Source organism: Sceloporus undulatus, chromosome 1, assembly GCF_019175285.1.
Source record: "Sceloporus undulatus isolate JIND9_A2432 ecotype Alabama chromosome 1, SceUnd_v1.1, whole genome shotgun sequence".
In the NCBI taxonomy this organism is placed as follows: Eukaryota; Metazoa; Chordata; class Lepidosauria; order Squamata; family Phrynosomatidae; genus Sceloporus; species Sceloporus undulatus.
Window position 1 is genome coordinate 303,956,659 of NC_056522.1, and position 20,295 is coordinate 303,976,953.

Consider the following 20,295-nt stretch of genomic DNA (forward strand, 5'->3'; position numbering starts at 1 on the left):
ACTGTCTCGCCTTCCAAACATACTCAGGTTAAAGCCCTCCTGATAAATTTTTTCAGACTCTTAGGAAAATGTTCCTGCCCAGTATGATAATTGCAACCCACCGCTCCAGAAGCCTTACTACCATTGTCAAAAGCCACATGTGACTCAGACTTAAGTACTTGTACAGTCATATCTCTCAATATGAATCAGCTTGAGCTTTAGGATTGGGTTAGATCTGACTTGGTGGTCTTGGTGAGTGTGGCCAGTGGCTCAACACACAGGGCAGGGCATTAACTTTGGTAACATCCAACCTGTTGGAATGTGCAGCCCTAGGGATCCACTTGTTCCCTCATTGTCATTTAGCATGAGGATCATACATTGTTGAATGATAATCAGTTCCTTCATTTGTTTAGTGGTGGTGGTGTGTACATAAAGTCATTTCCAATTATGTCGACAGGAACCTGTCATGGGATTTTCTTAACAAGATCTATTCAGAAGGGCTTGCCTTCCCAAAGGCTAAGAAAGAGTAACGGCCTAGGATCACCCAGCAAGCTTCCATGGCTGAGCAGATGTCAAACCTTGAGTCATAGAGTCCTAGTCCAACACCAAACCATTTCACATGCTCAGGTTCACTACCCCACGTGGCCCATTATTCTTTTTTAGCTGCTGATACTTTATTCATTTTATTGTATATCTGTCAATTAGAAATATGATTATATTATGTTTGTGTGTTGTGTTTTATGTAGGTTGTTAGCCACTTGATTCTGTGATGAAGAGTGGGTATTTAAAATTTTAAATGCAGTAAATGCCTCTGGAATATTCCTATATTGCAGCCTTCTAGCCCAAGACTGACTGGCTTTGCTGCCTACAGTTTTAATGGAACGGAAGAACATAATGTCATTTTTGGAAATCCAATAAATAAATAAATGGTGTTTAAACACATCTCAGTGCTTCTCCAACCTATGATGAATATACTTCTTTGTCAGACTTCAACAATATTAACTTTGCATAACTCTCCCATCCTAGAACGATGTAACTATAGCTACCCTATTCAACAACCCGAGTTGAAAGGATAAATATGTCAGTTCTTAGCCATTTTAACTTATACTTGTGGGTTATTAATCAGATCAGTTTGAAGTGTGTCATAGTTACCGATGCAAATTCCAGATATTAAGTCTATATTGGTGTTGTTTTAAAGTAATAGAGTTTTTAAGTCACATGACACAGGCTTTTTTTATCATAGAATCATAGAGTTGGAAGAGACCACAAGGGCCATCCAGCCAACCCCCTGCCATGCAGAAATCCATATCAAAGCACCCCGACAGATGGCCATCCACCTCTGCTTAAAGACTTCCAAAGAAGGAGACTCCACTAACACTCCAAGGAGTTTGTTCCACGTTTGAACAGCCCTACTGTCAGGAAGTTCCTCCTAATGTTGAGGTGGAATCTTTTTTCCTGCTGTTGATCCATTTTTCCGGGTCTGTTCCTGGAGCAGCAGAACCAAGCTTGCTCCCTCCTCAATATGACACCCCTTCAATATTTAAACAGGCTATCATATCACCTCTTAATCTCTTTTCTCCGGCTAAACACCCAGCTCCCTAAGTCATTCCTCATGGGCATGGTTTCCAGACCTTTCATCATTTTAGTCGCCCTCCTTTGGACACGCTCCAGTTTCTCAATGTCCTTTTTGAATTGTGGTGCCCAGAACTGGACACAATATTCCAGGTGGGGCCTGACCAAAGCAGAATACAGTGGCACATTACTTCTCTTGATATAGACACTGTACTTATTGATGCAGCTAAAATTGCATTGGCCTTTTTAGCTGCCGCATCGCATGTTGACTCATGTTCAACTTGTGAACTTGTGGTCTACTTGGACTCCAAGATCCCTTCAGACTAGTGTCATTCCCCAAGTGTCCCCCATCCTAACTGTGCATTTTATGCACAGCGCCTACCAAGCGCCTCGTAATCCCTTTTGATGTTCTGAAGCTGTGTCTTGCAGTATCATTGGTTCCCACGTGACCAAAAGGAAGGGGTATTGGTCAGTAGGCTTGACAGTCTGTCAGCCTCTCTGTCACAACAGGATCTTTGCCCAGGGAGACAACACACCTCTCAAGACATCTTCAGGCCAACAGATAACTGCTTCTGTACCCCTCAGCAAGGAGTCCCCCACTACGACCCCACGCCCCTCCGAGGCTTAGCAGCAACGGTTCCCTCGGGTGGGACTCTCAGGCTTACCTGCTCTGTCCCTGAAGCTGTCCATGCTGCTCTTCCTCGTCCTCCTTGATAAGGGAAAGAGCTTCTAATCGATTCTCTAGCTGAAAGCTCCCAGAACAATCCCTCTTGGCCTACTTCTCTGTGTGACATTCTCCAGCTGTCTGCCTCTGTGAGGTGAAGTGTCCTCCTCCGCTCAAGCATCTTCCTCTGCGTGGTTATTCGTCCAGGATTGTGTAGTTCTTCTTCGTGGGTCTCTGCGAATCATACAAATGGGTTTCACTGCGCCTGCGCAGTGCTGTTCGGATACTTCTAGAATCACGGGGCAAAGTACACTTTGCACATATAGAAACTTTTTGGCGGTAACACCTGCCCCCCTCCTATAAAGCCCCGGTTCCCGCTCTTTTCCCCAGTTCCATTTTTTTCCGCCGCGTGGCTTGCTGTTTGGAACTTCGCTCGTGTTAGCTCGTTTTTGGATCACGGGTTTTTGACTCGGACTGTTTTTGGACTTTGGCGTTTCTTCTTCCCCCGTGTACTGGACTTTTGGACTGTTGACCTGATTTGGACTTCGTTTTGGATCTGTCGACCTCGGTAGCGATGTCTCCTCCGTTCAAGAAGTGTGACATTTGCGGGGGAAAGTGCCGGTGCAGGATCCCCACACCTCCTGCCTTTTTGTCTCGGGAAGACCATGATGTGAAGTCCTGCTCCCTCTGCAAATCGATGTCCTCCAGGCCAGGAAGAACCGGGAATCGCGGCTTACTTACTTCAGCGATAGCCCAGGGTAAGATCCAGGAAGGGGATCCTCGCCGTCTTCGGCTCGTGGTCCCTGTTTCGGCGGCTCTTTCCGCCAGAAATGGCCCGGCAAGTGCTCCCCATCGCATCCGATCGTTCCGGGGGTCCCAACCCCGAGGCAAATGTGGCCCGTGGATCTGACAAGCCCAGTGCCACCACCAAGCCACACCAAGCACCCGCAAAATCTGGGTCTGTGGGTATGGCCGCCGCATCTTCTTCATCTCGGAAACGGGATACCCCTGCTAAGACCTCGCGGCCGGCATCGGAGCACAGGTCCCATAAGGAAGCTCCGTCGGACCCGAAGGATGGCCGGGGACCGTCAGGACAGCTCCTCCAAGGCGAAGGCTGCCCCCTGCAAGGAGGAGTGCGCCCAGACCGGGTGGAAGGCTCACGGAGTTACCTATCCCCTCTTTCCTCCGGATGCACCGCGGGGCTCTGCGTCATCCAGAAAAGGAAAGCATCTGATTCCACATCAGAGGCTACGGCTTCCAAGAAGGCGAAGCAGCCAAGGACACCCTCGCAAGGAGCCTGAGGTGGCTAAGGATGTGGATCGTCGGTTCGCCCTCGCATCCGACCGGATTCCCTGAGGGGCGACACCCTGACGGTTGCGTCTGAGGCTCAGCAAACTCGTCGACCCCGGGACGTCGGCGACAACACCGTTCCCTTTCTCCTCGCAAATGAGGAAGACTCCCGGGACAGCTCTCCAAATCTCCTTCTCGGGGTCTACCTCGTGGTCTCCATCCCCAGCGCTTCGTTCTCCTCAGCGCGGAGTGAGCGACCCCCCAGGTCTCCATCGCCAGCCCCCGTCTCCTCTAACGGTGCCTGCCGATGATGGGCTGTTCTACACCGATCCGAGGCAGACCAGTTCTACCTAAAGGTGTCCAGGGACGTCGTGATGTCTAGAGTGCGTTCAGGTGATCGCCCCCGTGATCATTCCAAGGGTTTCGCAGCCGGAGAAACGCCATCGGGACCCCTGTCCCCGCTTCCAGAGCTGGCTTGCTTCAGCGTCACACCGCGACCAGCTAGGCAGAATATCGTTGTTCAGCTGGACTCCTCCATTCCGAGGCGGACGCTTCGGTCGCACAGAAGACCCCCTCAGTTTGAAGACCTCCCGCGCCAGTTCCGCAGGATCTTCACTACCCGAAGCGGCTCCCCATTGGATGATGTTCGTTCCTTCGCGGAACACATTATCAAGATGTCCAGGGCCCTGGACATTATCTCGTTTACCCGGAGGCGGATGCAGCAGACCCAGTCGAACGTTGGGTCCATGCCGGGTCCAACACCCCCGTGTGTTCATTTCTCCATCTTTGGAAACGATCCTTAAGCGTTCTTGGGACTTCTTCTTCACCTCTTGGGCCTCGCGGAAGAGAGTCTCTGTACAAGGTTGCGGCCCCCAATGCTCCGTGGCTCATATCCCATCCCGCGCCAGAATTCAGCGATAGTGGAAGGTGCCAGCGACCTCCACCCAACGCCAACCACCCCCTGGGGATAAGGAAGCCAGGAAGATAACGCCCTGGCCAAGAAGGCATATGCGGCAGCGCACTGGCGCGAAGGCCATAGTTACACGGCTTATGGGGGAGCGTACCCCCAGACCTGAGTGGAGGGCATCTCCCCGATAGTCCCGGACGTTCCCGACGAGGTACGAGGACCTTGACCGAGATCAGGGATGAGACACCTCGATTGGCAGCTGGCTGATCACTGCGGCTAGGAATGTCACGAAATGCGTTGGAAGGGCTATGTCGGCCTCCATCGCGTTGAGAAGACACGCCTGGCTCCGCGGCTCGGACCTCAATCAGAGCGTGAGGTCTACGATCGAGGACATGCCCATCGACGGCTCTGGGTTTGTGCCATCCAACCTCTGTTTGAAGACCTCTAAGGAAGAAGACTCCACTATACTCCAAGGGAGTGTGTTCCACTGTCGAACAGCCCTTACTGTCAGGAAGTGCCTCCTAATGTTGAGGTGGAATCTCTTTTCCTGTAGTTTGCATCCATTGTTCCGCGTTCTAGTCTCTGGAGCAGCAGAAAACAAGCTTGCTCCCTCCTCAACATCCTTCAAATAATTAAACCGGGCTATCATATCACCTCTAACCTTCTCTTCTCCAGGCTAACATCCCCAGCTCCCTAAGTCTTCCTCATAGGACATGGTTTCCAGACCCTTCATCATTTTAGTCACCCTCCTTTGGAACACTCCAGTTTCTCAATGTCCTTTTTGAATTGTGGTCCCAGAACTGGACACAATATTCCAGGTGGGGCCTGACCAAAGCAGAATAGAGTGGCACTATTACTTCACTTGATCTAGACAGTATACTTCTATTGATGCAGCCTAAAATCGCATTGGCCTTGTTAGCTGCCGCATCACACTGTTGACTCATGTTCAACTTATGGTCTACTTGGGCTCCTAGATCCCTGTCACATGTAGTCTTGTTCAGCCAGGTGTCCCCCATCCTATATCTGTGCATTTCATTTTTCCGCCCTAAGTGCAGTACCTTACATTTCTCTGTGTTGAAGGGCCAATGGTATTAAACTCTGAGGAAGGAGGCATGAAAATTGAAGAAAGAAATATCAACAGCTTAAGATACATGGATGACACTATACTGTAAGCAGAAAATAGCAAACACTTTGAATTACTATTGAAGAAAGTCAAGGAAGAAAGTACAAAGGCAGGTTTACAGTTGAACATTAAGAAAATAAAAACAATGACCACAGATGATTTACATAAATTTAAAATAGATAATAAAGAATATTTCAAGATTTCCCATACCATGATTCAGTCAATGATCAGAATGGATATGTCAGTTAAGAAATCAGAAAAATATTAGGACCTGGAAGGGGAGTTAGATAGGAACTAGAGAAGATCCCAAAGAGTAAAACTTGAACATTAAAGTTAGGATTGTTCATTTCCCATTTCTATGTATGTTTGTAAAAACTGGACAATGAAGAAAGCTCATAGGAAGAAAACATACAGTTGTCCCTCCATTTTCACAGGGGATCCATTTTGGACCCCCTCCCCTTCACAAAAATGGAAATTTGCATATATTCAAGCCCCATTGGCTATTGTGCATGGCTCTCCATTTGCGCCATGGACACACACACCATTTTAACCCTCCCCACTTGCCAGTCCACAAAGGACCAAGACCGCAGACTCGAAGTCCACAAAAATGGAAGGAGGAGTGTATTTGAAATGTGGTACTGGGGAAGAGTTCTAAGGATTCCATGGGCTGCAAAAAAAGAGAAATAAATGGATCCTAGAGCAAATCAAACCTGAACTCTCCCTAGAAGCCAAGATGACTAAACCGAGACTATCATACTTTGGTCATACAGTAGAGTCTCGATTATCCGATGTAAACGGGCTGGCTGATAGTCGGATAGCCAAAAATGTTGGATAATCCGGAGGGTCCACGAAAAGCCTTGAAATCACAATGAATTGCAAACGTATTGAAGTTTTACTGCAATAACAGTAAAAGTAACGTTGTAGTAACGTTACAGTAACAACATTGTAATGTATAAACAGTCCTCTTAAAATGTAAAGAAATCACTGATCAACATTGTGATGTACAGTACGTACTGTATAAACAGTTCAGTCTTCTGAAAATGTAAAGAAATCACTGAGCAGCGATGTCGGATAATCCGGAATGTCGGATTATCGAAGGTCGGATAATCGAGACTCTACTGTATTGTGAGAAGATATGACTCACCGGTGGAAAAATGATAATGCTTGTTAAGGTAGAAGGCAATAGGAGAACAGGAAGACTGCATTCCAGATGGATAGACTCAATCAAGAAGGCATGGCCCTGAGTCTGTAAGGCCTGAGCCGGTGTATTGATAATAGGCTGACCTGGAAGCCTGTCATTCATATGGTCACCATAAGTCAGTCAACTTAACAGCAGTTAACAACAGGCAGCAAGGAAACAGAATAATTATTTATATTGTTGCAGAAATAGCAAGAAAAATGGCAGAAAGTATCCTGAAAATATAGCTTCAGTAGGAAGCAGCAGTGTACATGTGTTTCTAGGATCCTCCAAATGTTACACAAACATGCAAGTCAAGTTTGGTGATACTATCTATTTTCCCAATGTAAGTTGTACCAAAACACAGAGAGGCAAGGGATAGTAACAAGTTCTAAAGAAATGCCCCATTTAAGCTGGGTGAAACAGCCAGCCCTAAGGTTGTGCCTCTAAACATGTTGGATCTTCAGGTGTTGGTTTTAACATGCCTGTCAGGAAGAAATAATATCCAGGCTAAATTCTATAATATATTCTATGTGAAGATGGATTTCTGGAATACTTGGAAAAACAAAACAAAATCAGACTTTAACAACTAAATTATTGGCTTGGACTAATGCACTAAAAAAAAAATCTTGGCACCTTTCAGGTTTTTAAAATATAGAATTAGGGACCTGAATAGCTGAGCTTGTTCTCTCATAATAACAATAGCAAATACGTTTCTATACCACTTATTAGTGTACTTTAAGCACTCCCTAAGTGGTTTACAAAGTGTAAGCTAATTGCCCCCAACAATCTGGGTACTCATTTTAGTGACCTCGGAAGGATGTAAGCCTGAGTCAAGCTTGAGCCCTTCCACTGGTATTGAATGCGCAACCTTATGGTTTGTGAGTGAATAGCTGCAGTACAGGTATTCAACCTCTCATAAGGCTACCTATCAAAATTGTCATCAGAGGATCTTCTCTGGGTGCACTCACTATCAAAAGTGAGATGGGTGCTCATTAGGAAAAGGCTTTGGTGATTTGGAGTGGTCTTCCCAACACTGTTTCCTTGGTGCTTTATTCAGTAAATTTCAAGCATTAAGGGGCTCAGCAGACTGGGAGAAAGTGACGGTGAGATGCCACCCCTTTCACCCCCACATGGAGGCCACAGCAACCAAACTGTGTGCCCTCTGAGATCCCTAAAAAGAACCTGCTCCCAGCAGGTTCTTCTTAGGGTGTGCGCTGGGCGCTGTTGGCGCCCTCACATGCAATGATGACACACACACAGCGGTGCCCCATTTGGACGCCGGGCCTGTGTCATAATGTCCCCCATGTGAACGGAGACGAGCCATGATGGCACAGTAGGGTTCGGGAGCGCGCGGACACTCCGCACTCCCGAGCCCTGCATTCGGCCCCAGGATGTCACAAAGCGGCAATCTGGATCGGGCCTAAGCTAAGACTGTTCTATTTGCCTGGTTTCCAGTGGTCAATAAGCTGCTGTTCTTAGGTTTTATTTACTGTAGAATAGGATCAAAATATCAATATAATCTTATACATATTTACTCAGAAGTATGTTCCACCACATTCAAGGACATTTACTCTTATGGAAGATTAGAGGATTAGAGTAAAGTTCGGTGCACTTGGTTTCCACTGTACTCAGTGAGTCTTAAGTTGATTAATCCTGTTGAATTAAGAGGGACAAAATGTAACTTTGGGACGAAACAGATGGTTCAAAAAGCAGGTTTCTTTCCAGCTTCGAGGCAGGGCATTTATATGACGCATGCCTTGAAGCCAACCGGAAAGTGTACCCAAACCGCACTACAGGGAGAAAAGCTGGACTAAAAAGGAGCTGGATTTTTCTGCTTCTTCCTGGAAAATGTGCACCTTCGCATGTATATATAAATGCAGTGACACTAGGGTGGCTCTAAAGGGGCACTCTTTCCAAACCCTAACCCTAATTGTACATTTAAATACCTATTGCAGGAACTTAAAAGGGCCTGAGCTGCCATACCCAAGCAATGAGGGTGGCAATGCCCAAAAAAGAAATCATGACACCTCTCATGGAGATGAGTACAACATATAGAAAAAAGACAGTCAAAGAGGGGGCATGGTGAAGAGGAGCATGATTGTACCGTTCTGGCATGTACATGAGCCCCCTCTGCTCCAGTACCCTGTCCCGGTGAAGCACTGCACATGCAAATGTGTGCAGGTTCACAGGGATGGCCATGCAGTGGGATGGTAGTTACCAGCAGTTCGCTCCTGCGAAGGTGAACAGGGATGGTGGGGGGAACAGTTTTTAAAAAGTACCCATCACATGCACACTCCAACCACTTTAGGAGGGGCAATGCAGTTGGTGGTGTTTCAGTGCGGCTTTGGAAAAGGCCACGTCTAGCCACTTTTTCTTGCCTATCTGTTTCACCCCTAACTTGGTATGGCTCCAATTCTTAGCATTTTGATGGTGGCTCCTTGTTTTAAAAATCTGTATTTTAGTATTGTTGATTATTTGTTGTTATATCTCTAAACTAACGTACACAAAAATTTAAGGAACTGTATACTTGTTAAATAACTACAGAACTTAAAACTATCTGATATGGTGCAGTCCTAAAGTAGCTAGAAGTAGCTGTTGCTGCACCGAATCTTCTTTCCTCAAGACTTGATTTATGCTATCAATATCTTCTTCTCTTCCTTTCTAGTATTACAGAACACATAGATTTTGCCATTCAGCTGCAAGAACCAGCCATGGAGCCTCTCTGCAATGCCAATCTACCTGCCAGCATGCACACCTTGGATCACCTCCAGGGGGTTGCCAATCGAGCCAGTCTTCACTACTTGGGAGAGAGTCAGCTGAAAGAGGTAAACAGTTATTTGAATTCATCATCACACATGGGTTAGATCCAGACTTAGTCAGGCTCAGAAATCAGTGGGATATATTATTATTATTATTATTATTATTATTATTATTATTATTATTAACCTTTATTTATAAAGCACTGTAAATTTACACAGCACTGTACATACAATCTTTTTAATTAGACGGTTCCCTGCCCTCAGGCTTACAATCTAAAAAGACATGACTTAAAAGGAGAAAGGAAAGGTGGTGGGGCTAGTAGGCTAATACATATAAAGTACATAGCAATACAGGAAATGGTTTGATAAAACAGGCATCAAAAGACCATCAAATAGCAAGCTCGCGGGGGAAGAAGGTTCCAGGAGTGAGGGGCAGCAAGTGAAAAGGGGCGAATCCGAGATGGGACAGAGGAAATCCTGGGCTGGGACAACAGACCTTGACTACCAGAACGGAGGGCCCTGGTGGGAAGGTGAGGAGAAAGAAGGTCTGATAAGTAAGGAGGGCCAGCCCATGGAGTGCTTTAAACGTCGCCAGCAGGAGCTTGTACTGAATATGGAAGGGGAGGGGGAGCCAGTGAAGGGATGCCAACACAGGAGAGATGTGGTCAGAACAGTGGGCGGATGTGATAATGCGTGCAGCTGAATGCTGGACAGAGATTAAAGGACGGAGGTGAGAAAGAGGAAGCCCAGCCAGGAGGACGTTACAGTAATCAAGTTGTGAGACCACTAGGGCATGGACCAGGATCTTGGCAGTAGATGAGGAGAGATATGGTCGGATTTTAGCAATATTGTACAAAAAGAATCTACAAGCCTTGGCTGTGGTCTGGATCTGAGGGATACACGACAGAGAAGAATCAAAGATGAAACCAAGACTGCGGGCTTGCTGGACTGGTTGAATAGAAATGTTGTCCACAGAGACAGAAAAGGAGTGTTGAAGGGTGGACTTAGGAGGAAAGACAAGAAGCTCTGTCTTGGACATGTAGAGCTTCAAACGCCGATGGCGCATCCACTGCGAGACAGCCGTGAGACATGATGAAACTTGCTGTTCAAGCCTTGGAGAAAGTTCGGGGGTGGAAAGATACAACTGGGTGTCATCGGCGTACAGATGGTAGGAAAAACCAAAAGAGCTGATGAGTTTACCTAAGGACAGTGTGTAGAGAGAAAACAGAAGGGGACCCAGAACAGAGCCCTGGGGAACTCCAACAGATAAGGGAACAGGAGAAGAAGGCTGACCGCCAGCAACCACTGCAAAAGATCTGCCAGACAAATAAGATCGAAACCAGTCGAGAACAGAGTCAGAACCCAAGGTCAGAAAGTATATTAACTAGAAGAGAGTGATCAACAGTGTCAAAGGCTGCAGACAGATCAAGAAGGATGACAACAGAGTAAAGGCCATTTGCCTTGGCCAGTAAAAGATCGTTTGAGATCTTGGTGAGGGCTGTCTCTGTAGAATGCCGTGGGCGGAAGCCAGACTGAAAAGGATTGAGAATGGAGTTGGCTTCAAGAAACTCAAGACAGTGAGAATAAACAACCCGTTCCAAAACCTTAGAAAGAAAGGGAAGAAGAGAAATCGGACGATAACTAGACAAAGAGGAGGGGTCAAGAGAAGGTGTTTTCAGAATACGGGAAATGAGAGCATGTTTGAAGTCCGAAGGGAAGGAGCCTGTAGAGAGAGAGAGATTGAAGATATGGAGAAGTGAGGGCAGAAAAGAAGGAGCTATAGAGATTAGAAGACGAGTAGGAATTGGGTCAAGAGAACAAGTTGCAGGTTTGCAAGAGTTCAGAAGTGTAGAGAGTTCATCCAAAGAAGCAGGAGGAAACACAGAAAATTTGTTAGGCAAGGGCGATAGAAGATTATGAGCAGAAGAAGAATCGGGAGGGAATATCTCAGAGCGAATAGTGGTTATCTTAGAGATGAAATAATTAGCAAAGTCATTAGGAGAGAATGATGAAGAGACAGGAGGAGAGGGAGGTTTAAGCAAAGAGTTGAAGGTGGAGAACAAGCTCTGCGGGTGCCTCTTATTGGCAGAGATCAATGATTTGTAATAATTCTCTTTTGCCATAGAGAGGGCGCGTGAGAAGGAAGAAAGAACAAATTTGAAATGGATAAAATCAGGCTGCTGTTTGGACTGTATGTAGTTGCGTCTTAACTTCCCTCATTGATTCCAGTGAGTCTGTTGTAAACATCTCAGAATCGGATCCAGGACACTAATAGAAAGATACAGGTTCTCTGGAAAGTACTCGTTAGCAGTGACTACTTGGTGCCATACTTAGTATAGCAGTGTCTGTGAAGTGGCTGTTGAGAGATTATGTCTTAATGGATTAAACAGTATGGTTGTGCCAGTGTAGAAGCTCTTGTTCTTCTGATACTTTAGCATTGCAAATGATGCAGACTCTTAACACAAAAAAATCCATAGGATAGTGGAATATTTATTCAGTGTCAGTGGTACCCTAGCTCACAATAAATAAATAAGGGAGTAGGAGGCAGCTTACCTACTTGCAAGGGACATAGTCAAAATCTACCACCTGACATATAAAAATCTGAAGTTCTGAGTGAGCCTGATTCCACACTTCTCTGACAAAATTGTGTATAAGTTTTCACATTACTTGTCAAATTAGATGTGTACCAATAACTCAGTGGTCTTAAATATTGCCCTGCCTTCCCACCATTTCCGGAACACAGTGCAGAATAGCTTTCTTCTGCTACTTCTGTATGTGATACTACTGATCAGTTAACATATTTTGTAGAAATTAATCAGGGTGATTTTATCATGTAGGCAGTTGGCAATGGGGAAAAAACTTGTTTTCCTTGCATCCATATTGTTCGACATTTGGAGGATAGCATATCTAGATTTGTATTCAAATATGTGATGTTCAGTACAGGTATACCTTTGGTCTGATACAGATGGGCAAAAAGCGCCATCCTGGGGCTGAAATTAGGGCTTGGAAGAGCAGAACGTCCTCACGATCTGCCCTCTCTGGGTGCCATTTTGGCACCTGCGTGTTCACACAGGTGCGCACCGATAACATACCTTGTGCACCATGTCCAAATGGGATGGCGCACAAGAGATGTCACCGTGCTGCTCCTGGACACCAATTTCACCTTGGCAGCAGCGTGAAAAGGAGCTGCGTTTCATGGCTCCTTTTTGGAGCAGATCGTTGTTGTTCCCATGCGGTTGCCGTAGCACTGCTCACGGGGAGTACAGGTATACCTTTGATCCAATACAGATGGGCAAAAAGCGCCGTCCTGGGAGCGGAATTAGGGCTTGAGAGAGCAGAGCGTTGTCACGATCTGTGCTCTCTGGGTGCCATTTTGGCACCTGCATGTTCCTGCCCGTCTGTACAGGGCCTTAGTTAAGAAAGTAAGTGTGATCCAGGACATTACATCTTCAACAGAAACTTGAAGAGACAGACATGACATGAAGACAGACATGGACATGGAAAGACTAGGATAGGCTCCTACACAATAAAAAGGGCAGAGCATTTCAACATGTTTTGGCAAACTTTTTATTCAAAACTAACAATATGCACATGTGAAATGAAACAATCTAGTCAAGCAAGTCTTACAAAAGTAAATAAAAACATTTTGAATTTTCTAGAGACCATTTGAAAGCTTCTTCCAAAATGCATTAAGAAACCTTTTTTTTCTTTCACCAGACTCCACCTTTCTTATGATTTGCATTTTGGTGGCTGATTTGTATCTGTGCTGTTTAAAAAATATTAAGGGAGCTGGTAAGGCAGGCTTATCCGTTCTCGCCCTTTTGCATTTCATGCATGCTCAATAAAGGATTCTGCACAGAGCTGCTGTTTACTTTGCCCAGGGGTAGGCAATCTTTTTGAGCCGGGGGCTGGGTTGCTGTCCCTCAGACAACTGGGGGGCCGAAGCCAAAAAATAAATAATTAAATAATTTTTTTTTAAAAAAAATTAAATATATAAATAAACCAGGACAAATGTTGGACAAGATTTTCAAATGGAAGACACTTTTTTTAAAAAAAAATGGAGGACACGCGAAAAAATTTGCTGATTTTTTTAAAAATGTAAATATAAATGCATGTTTCTGAGGCTTCTATAGACAATTGCCCCCCAAAGGCCCCGGCGGCAATCGGCGGCAGGACCGGGCTGGGGCCGGTCCCAAGGCCTCGCCGGGCCACAGGTTGCCTACCCCTGACTTTGCCTATTATAGTCAGGAATACAATGCTACAGGAGGATTGGCTAGAATCATAGCATTGGAAGAGGCCTCATGGGCCATTGAGTCCAGCCACCTGCTCAATACAGGATCTCCAGAGAGAGCATCCCCAGGAGGTAGCTGTCCAGCCTCATTTTGAAGATGTCCCAAGAAGGAGACCCCAGTACCTCTCTAGGCAATTGATTACATTGGCAAACCTCTGTCACCTTGCCTCAGGTTTGAAGAAAGGGAACATGTGGTAAATTTTATTTTATTTGCATCTCCCCTTTCTTCAAGCATGGGATCTAAGAGCAGAATCCCACTTTTCCCCACCTTGAGCTTCATTGTATTGTTAACTGCAAACATGCTGCTACAAATCCCTTTCTCCTGTACTCCGTCATCATACTCCCAGTGCTAATGCAGCTACAAATCTTGCAGAAAGAAGATGAAGAAAAGGGGGGTTGGGAAGGTATAAAAATACTTTGTACAAATAAGCTTTCTGTCAGAGGCTTTGTTAAGTGAGGTATTTAGCCTCAGATTTTATCATGGTTTCTTGATACATTATAGAAATGCCAATCTGCTACCTCAAAGCTTCTGTAAAGGATCTATCTATGACTTCGTACACTTTTCTATAAGGACTGCAACCTTGTATTCTAACAATTGAATGCTAGCATGCTTAGACAGATGTATACCTTCCAGATTTGGATCTAGACTGATAGATTTTCACCATGGCTTGAAACAGATGGGCCAAAAAGTGCGGCTTTCGGCTGCTTCAGGGGCTTGATGTGTAAACAACGTACACCTCCAATGCAGCTGGAAGCCGCTCTGAGGTCACCTAAGGCAGCCCAAGGTTGCCAGAAAAAAGAGCTGCGAAAAGCCGTTCCTTGCCAGTGGCCCATTTGGGACCATGGCGGCGACCTGCTTTAAGATTTGGTCGCCATGGTCCCCAGCTGATCAGGGGCCAATTGGAGCTGGAGCAGCCAGAGACCACTCAAGCCACTGGTCTGCTTTGCCGCCATATGACAATTGCATTGAGTATATTGCAACTGCTGATTTCATTCTGCATTTGACTATCATGTAGATACATTTATAGTACACAAGAAAGCTTAACAATAAATATATGAACTCAGGCTCTCGGAAGGCAAGAGACTGTATCTTCAAAGAGAAAAAATTAAAATATTATTAATTCATCTGTATCATCATCTTGGATGTTTCCTTTTATTTTTCCAGGTACTTCAGAATCTAGGAAAAGACCATTATCCACCACAGTCTTTAGAACAAGTTGGAACACGAATAGCTAAGGTTCTAGAAAAGGTTAGTGCACACAATCTAGGGATTTTAGCTAAATGAAAGCTATCTCTGTGAATTGTAGTGTTGCCTTAACAATTGCTGTATTGACCACATTGGTCTTGAATCAGACATCTTTTCACTATATGCAATCTAGTATAATCAACACATACATAAGAAATAGAATAAAAGCAATCTGGCATGCAGTCTATGAGTCATTTGTCATGCAATGAAAACATAGAGACTTGACCCTACCATAGTCATAATACATAGTGCTGCTTACTTCATGATGTCAGGTATCTCTGCTTCAGCACTTGGCTTTTTACCCTAATGATTTATAGTTGTACCCTTTTTACAGGGTTGTACAACAGCAGCAGGAAAGGTTAGAGAAGACGTTTGCTATACCCAGCAAGAGAGAAAGCTAATCCCCTGTGGTTTTCCAAATCACCATTCCCAGATCATCTTTAGCTTCAAAGACTTGCCGAGAAACCAAAAGGAAAATGGCTACTTGAAGCCACCAGCTTTCTTTCCAGACAGTAACAGAGAAGCCTTGCCTCTGCCCCCACTCCACATGTCTTGCTCCTCCTGCTACTGCTATACTACTGCAACATACATTGGTGTAGTTGTGCTGACCAACAGGATCTTAGCTGATACATAAAGCCCTTTTTGGTGTGAGAGAGGAGTCATTAACATATTAAAAACATTTAAAATTCATCAGTATTTTAGGAATATACAGTAACTTCATCATCTTTGCATCATGCACCATAAAGAAGCAAGAGTAAGTAAGAATGTCCAGAAATATCTGATGTATTAAAAGACTGGATGTGGGTGAATAAATGAGGCTCAATCCAAACAAGAAAGAAGTTCTGTTACTCAGTAGTAAAGCTGACATTTGTGTTGGAACTGCAAACTGTTTTGATGGAGGTGCATTCTCTCTGAAAGACTGCTTTACAACTTAGGGTGCTCTAGGACTCAGCACCATTCCTAAACGTTCAGGTGGCTGCTTAACCTGGGGTGCCTTTGCCGAGCTTTGATTAGTGTACCTTCCTTAGAGAAGGTATATTTGGCCACAGTGGTTCATGCTTTAATTACCTGCTAATTAGAGCACAGTAATGCTACACTGAAAAGTATTTGCAAATTACAACTAATGCAAAGTGAGGCAGGCAGACCCTTGTCATGAGTATCCTTTAGAAACTATATATCATGGAGAGAGGGCTTTTTAAGGTTTGCATTTTTAACATATTCTATTTTGACTCGTAATTTTTTTAACTTTTAAAATGGTTTAATTGTTTTTAAATTTATATTTTAATGTTGTATTGTTTTTAAATTGTATTGTTTTAAATCTGCTGTTCACCGCCTTGAGTCCCTATATTGGGAGAAAAGCAGGATATAAGAAAATAAAATAATAATCATAATCAGTTTTACAAGAACTCCACTGACTTACAGTTTACTTCCAAACTCTATTCAAAGTGTTCTTTTTTACTTACAAAGTCCTAAAGGGTTTGGGACCAATATATCTGAAACATTGTCTTCTTTCCCTACCAAAATTTTGGGATCCTCAAAACTTAATACAAAGCTGGATAGTTGAATACACATAACAGGCTTTCTCTGTAGCAGCAGTCTGACTGTGGAACTCCTTCGCAAGAAAAGTCAAAACTGGCTGCATCACTCTTGAGTTTGTAAAGGACAGCTAAGATTGTATTGTTTTGCATGGCCTTCAGTCCCTAAACTATGTAATGTTTTTATTTACATTTTCTGTTTAAAACATTTATTTGTTGTGCATTGTCTACAGGGCTCTGGCAGGCTGAGAAGTGATAGACAGACAGACAGACAGACAGACAGACAGACAGACAGACAGACAGATGTGTATAGCATGGAGCAAATAAAAACAGAGGGAGGGACTTTTCCAGCTACTGGGGCCAAGATACAATGGAACTAAAGGTGGCTGCTCTTCTCTCCCTCAGAGGCATGAGGAATGGCAGTTGGGTTGTGCAGGAATGGCCTTTCACCAGCCACTGGGGCCAAGGTATGATGGAGCCCAGCCTGGCTGCTCTTCTCTTCCTCAAAGGCCAGAGCAACAGCAGTTGGATATATAGCCTCTCATGTGCTGCATATGTGTGCTACACCTTTAATGAAGCATGTACAGTGTGCCTGCATCATACACGGACACACTATACGCGGCTTTCAGCATATGCTGAAAGCCGCATGCAGGGTGCAAGGGGCAGCATGTCCTATTAGATTAATAGGGCGTGCGCCGCTGCACCCCCACACCACCACCACATGCATGAGCCCCATTACTTTCAATGGGGCTCGAGCATACGCATACTTTTTTTTTACGTGGGGGGGTCTGGATCCCCACATAAAAAAAGGGCGCACTGTATTTATCTTTCTCTTTGGTAGTATGCTGGAGTCTTAAACCACACCCTCTCAGCAAACTATGCACTGTGAAGTCGAAGGCTTTCATGGCTGGCATCCATAGTTTTTTGTGAGTTTTTCGGGCTATGTGGCCGTGTTCTAGAAGAGTTTCTTCCTGATGTTTCGCCAGCATCTGTAGCTGGCATCCAGCCACAGATGCTGTTGAAACGTCAGGAAGAAACTCTTCTAGAACACGGCCACATAGCCCAAAAAGCCCACAAAAAACTAAGCACTGTTTCAGAGAAACCAAAGACCCTTCTGGATCTTCTTAAATATACTTTCATGGTAGTGTTCATCCCAGGCTCACTCATTTCCACTTTCTTTGAATACCCTTCCCCTTCAGGACACCTCACTAGGGAAATCTTATAACAGACAATTGAGAAAATGCTGTAAATAACCACAGAGTGGCAGCATGCCTACACACTAGGGATAGGCAGTGTTCCAGTCTTATAAGAAAAATACATCGCTGTTGTAACTGTAATCAACATCTGCATGCATCCTTTCATAGGTTATTCCTTGTAGAAACAAAGTGTTAAACCATATTCAGATAAGGCAGGGTTTAATTTCCTTAATTTTGGCATAAATTTAAACTGGAGGATAAAAATAATAAGGGCTTCAAACAAATGGTAAGTGATAAACAGTAATGTTTCTACCCTTTCTTGCTTTTTATGTCATACTAGAATCAAACCTCTTGGGTCCTCTCCAGCATGGCAGCCCTGTACTGGAGGGTAAAAGGTCAAGGGAAGAAAGCAATTGACTGCCTCCGGCAAGCCTTACATCATACTCCCTATCACATGAAGGTGTGTGGGTGACATTTTCTGCCTTGGTGTACTGTGCCTGTTGTGATTTCCAGCTATCAGTTTGTATGTCTGTGTACACTCACTGAGTCACAATGAAACTGTAGCAACTGTCCTGAAACTACTTTCTGTGGCAGCTGTCTCCTACATGACACCTTGGACTATAATTATCACCATTTCCAGCCAACATAACTACTAGCCATGGAGGTTTGGGGTGGTAGGAGTCATAATACAGAACATCTTGAGGAAGGCTGTTTATACCTTTATAACGTATGTAAACAGTGTGAAAGACACTGCAGTCGCTAATTGCTGCTCTTGATTGTGCCAAGTGAAAAACTGCCCCAGAGGCTTTCTGAAGAGCAGTGCCGAAGGGGGAACATTGGCTCTCCCCCTCCCTGCAAGCATCTTCTAAGTATATTTGAATCCCCTTCTAGCATGGCCACTATAACAACAAAAAAGAACCTTTCCAAACTCTGCCCACGAAGAAATAAACTGTGGTTTTGAATTCAAGCCCGTATTTGATACATTTGCAACAAGCGTAACTGAGTTTGTGTTGACTTAGGCATGGTACAGACCACCCAAATGCTGGTGCCAATTTTAGGGTTAGGGACCGTACGGCAACCGCATGGTCCCTAACCCTAGCACAGCGTGGCGGCGTAACAATGGCGGTGTCCCATGTACACAGGCGCTGCCATTGTGGTGTAAGTGCTGCGCTGCATCTGCATGGTGCCACACGGCACTTATGTCGCAAGTGTGCCATTGGCGCATTCATGACAACCCTGCAATGCAAAAAGAACCCGTTTTTTCCAGGTTCTTTTTCCTCCAGAGGGAAACCACATGGTTTGGTGGCTGCGGCTTCCTTCAGAGGGAAATAGGCCGCCAGCTGGCCGCTCTTTTGGGGTAGTCTGTCCCACGCCTAATTCTTGATCCTTCTCCTGTTCTAAAAGACATAGCAAGTGAATGCCCTTATATTACTGTAGAGATGAAGTGTGGTTTTAAAGACATAAGCCCATCAGATTCTTCCTGCAGTTAAAAAAAATATAGGTGCTACCCTACCATTTTGAAATATATGTAATTTCATCTAGATGGATTTTAGACAGTTCATATTACTGCAGAAGTTCTTCTTTTGACTCATTGCCAATTAAGTGAGACAATAGATTTTCTACAAGTCTGCATTGGAACAGTTGGCATTTCTTTTTTTGAAAAATCTGTTTATTGGCAGTGTAGAAAGAAAAAAGTTGAAGTTGGCCCTAATATGTGGAGTAATTTCTTTCAGTGGTCATCATTTTCAATGACCTGATTTAAAAGGCAACATATTCTGCTCAATGGATTTTTTCCATTTTTCTTCCCTTTCAGGATGTGCCACTCATAAGTCTAGCAAACATCTTCCACAATGCAAAGCTTTGGAATGATGCCATTGTTGTGGCTACAATGGCAGTAGAAATCGCCCCACATTTTGTTGTCAATCATTTCACATTGGCGAATGTCTATGTAGCAATGGTAAGTGAATAATCACTAGATTCTGTTTCATTTCTTTTATATAAAATCCTGAAGTTCCAGTGTTACAGGTATTGGCATTTAGGAGCAAGGGCAAAATTTATAGCCTCAGGTGGAGATAGCATGCAGAAGTGGGGTGATAAGTTGGGATTATTATTATTATTATTATTATTATTATTATTATTATTATTATTATTATTATTATGCTTTTCTTATAGTTTATAATATGTCCAGTCAGTTCTCAAAAGGCAATGTAGATTCTTCCAACTCCCCAGTCTGATCCAGGCTCCTGCCTCCGGCTTGAAAGTAGGGACACTGGCGGTCTACTCTTCTTCTTAAGAGGGAGCATGCTCCTGCTCTGTGTATGTTGAACCCCCATTCTCCCTTAGGAATCTTATTTCAAGAGGAAATGGTTCAATCAGCATTCATTCCACCCATGTTTTCCTCCCTATAGTTAAGTATGTGGGATTTTTTGCCTTAGCCTGACACCTAGCTGCCATTAAATAGGGCACTGTAAGCTATACAACTTCCTCAGACCACAGAACATCTGGTGTGGTGCTGCTGTACCTGTTACAACACTTTGCTCCAATTCCCAGCAT

The 20,295-nt window shown here is 44.4% G+C and overlaps 1 protein-coding gene across 1 annotated transcript in view; it reads left to right on the forward strand.

Annotated features, from left to right (window-relative positions):
- Positions 1-20,295, forward strand: part of TTC17 (tetratricopeptide repeat domain 17) — a 118,276-nt gene that overhangs the window by 92,033 nt on the left and 5,948 nt on the right. The window contains exons 20-23 of the mRNA XM_042459708.1: positions 9,381-9,540; positions 14,931-15,014; positions 18,083-18,202; positions 19,556-19,699. Of these exons, the coding sequence (XP_042315642.1) occupies positions 9,381-9,540; positions 14,931-15,014; positions 18,083-18,202; positions 19,556-19,699 (508 nt within the window). The remainder of the gene's footprint in view (positions 1-9,380; positions 9,541-14,930; positions 15,015-18,082; positions 18,203-19,555; positions 19,700-20,295) is intronic.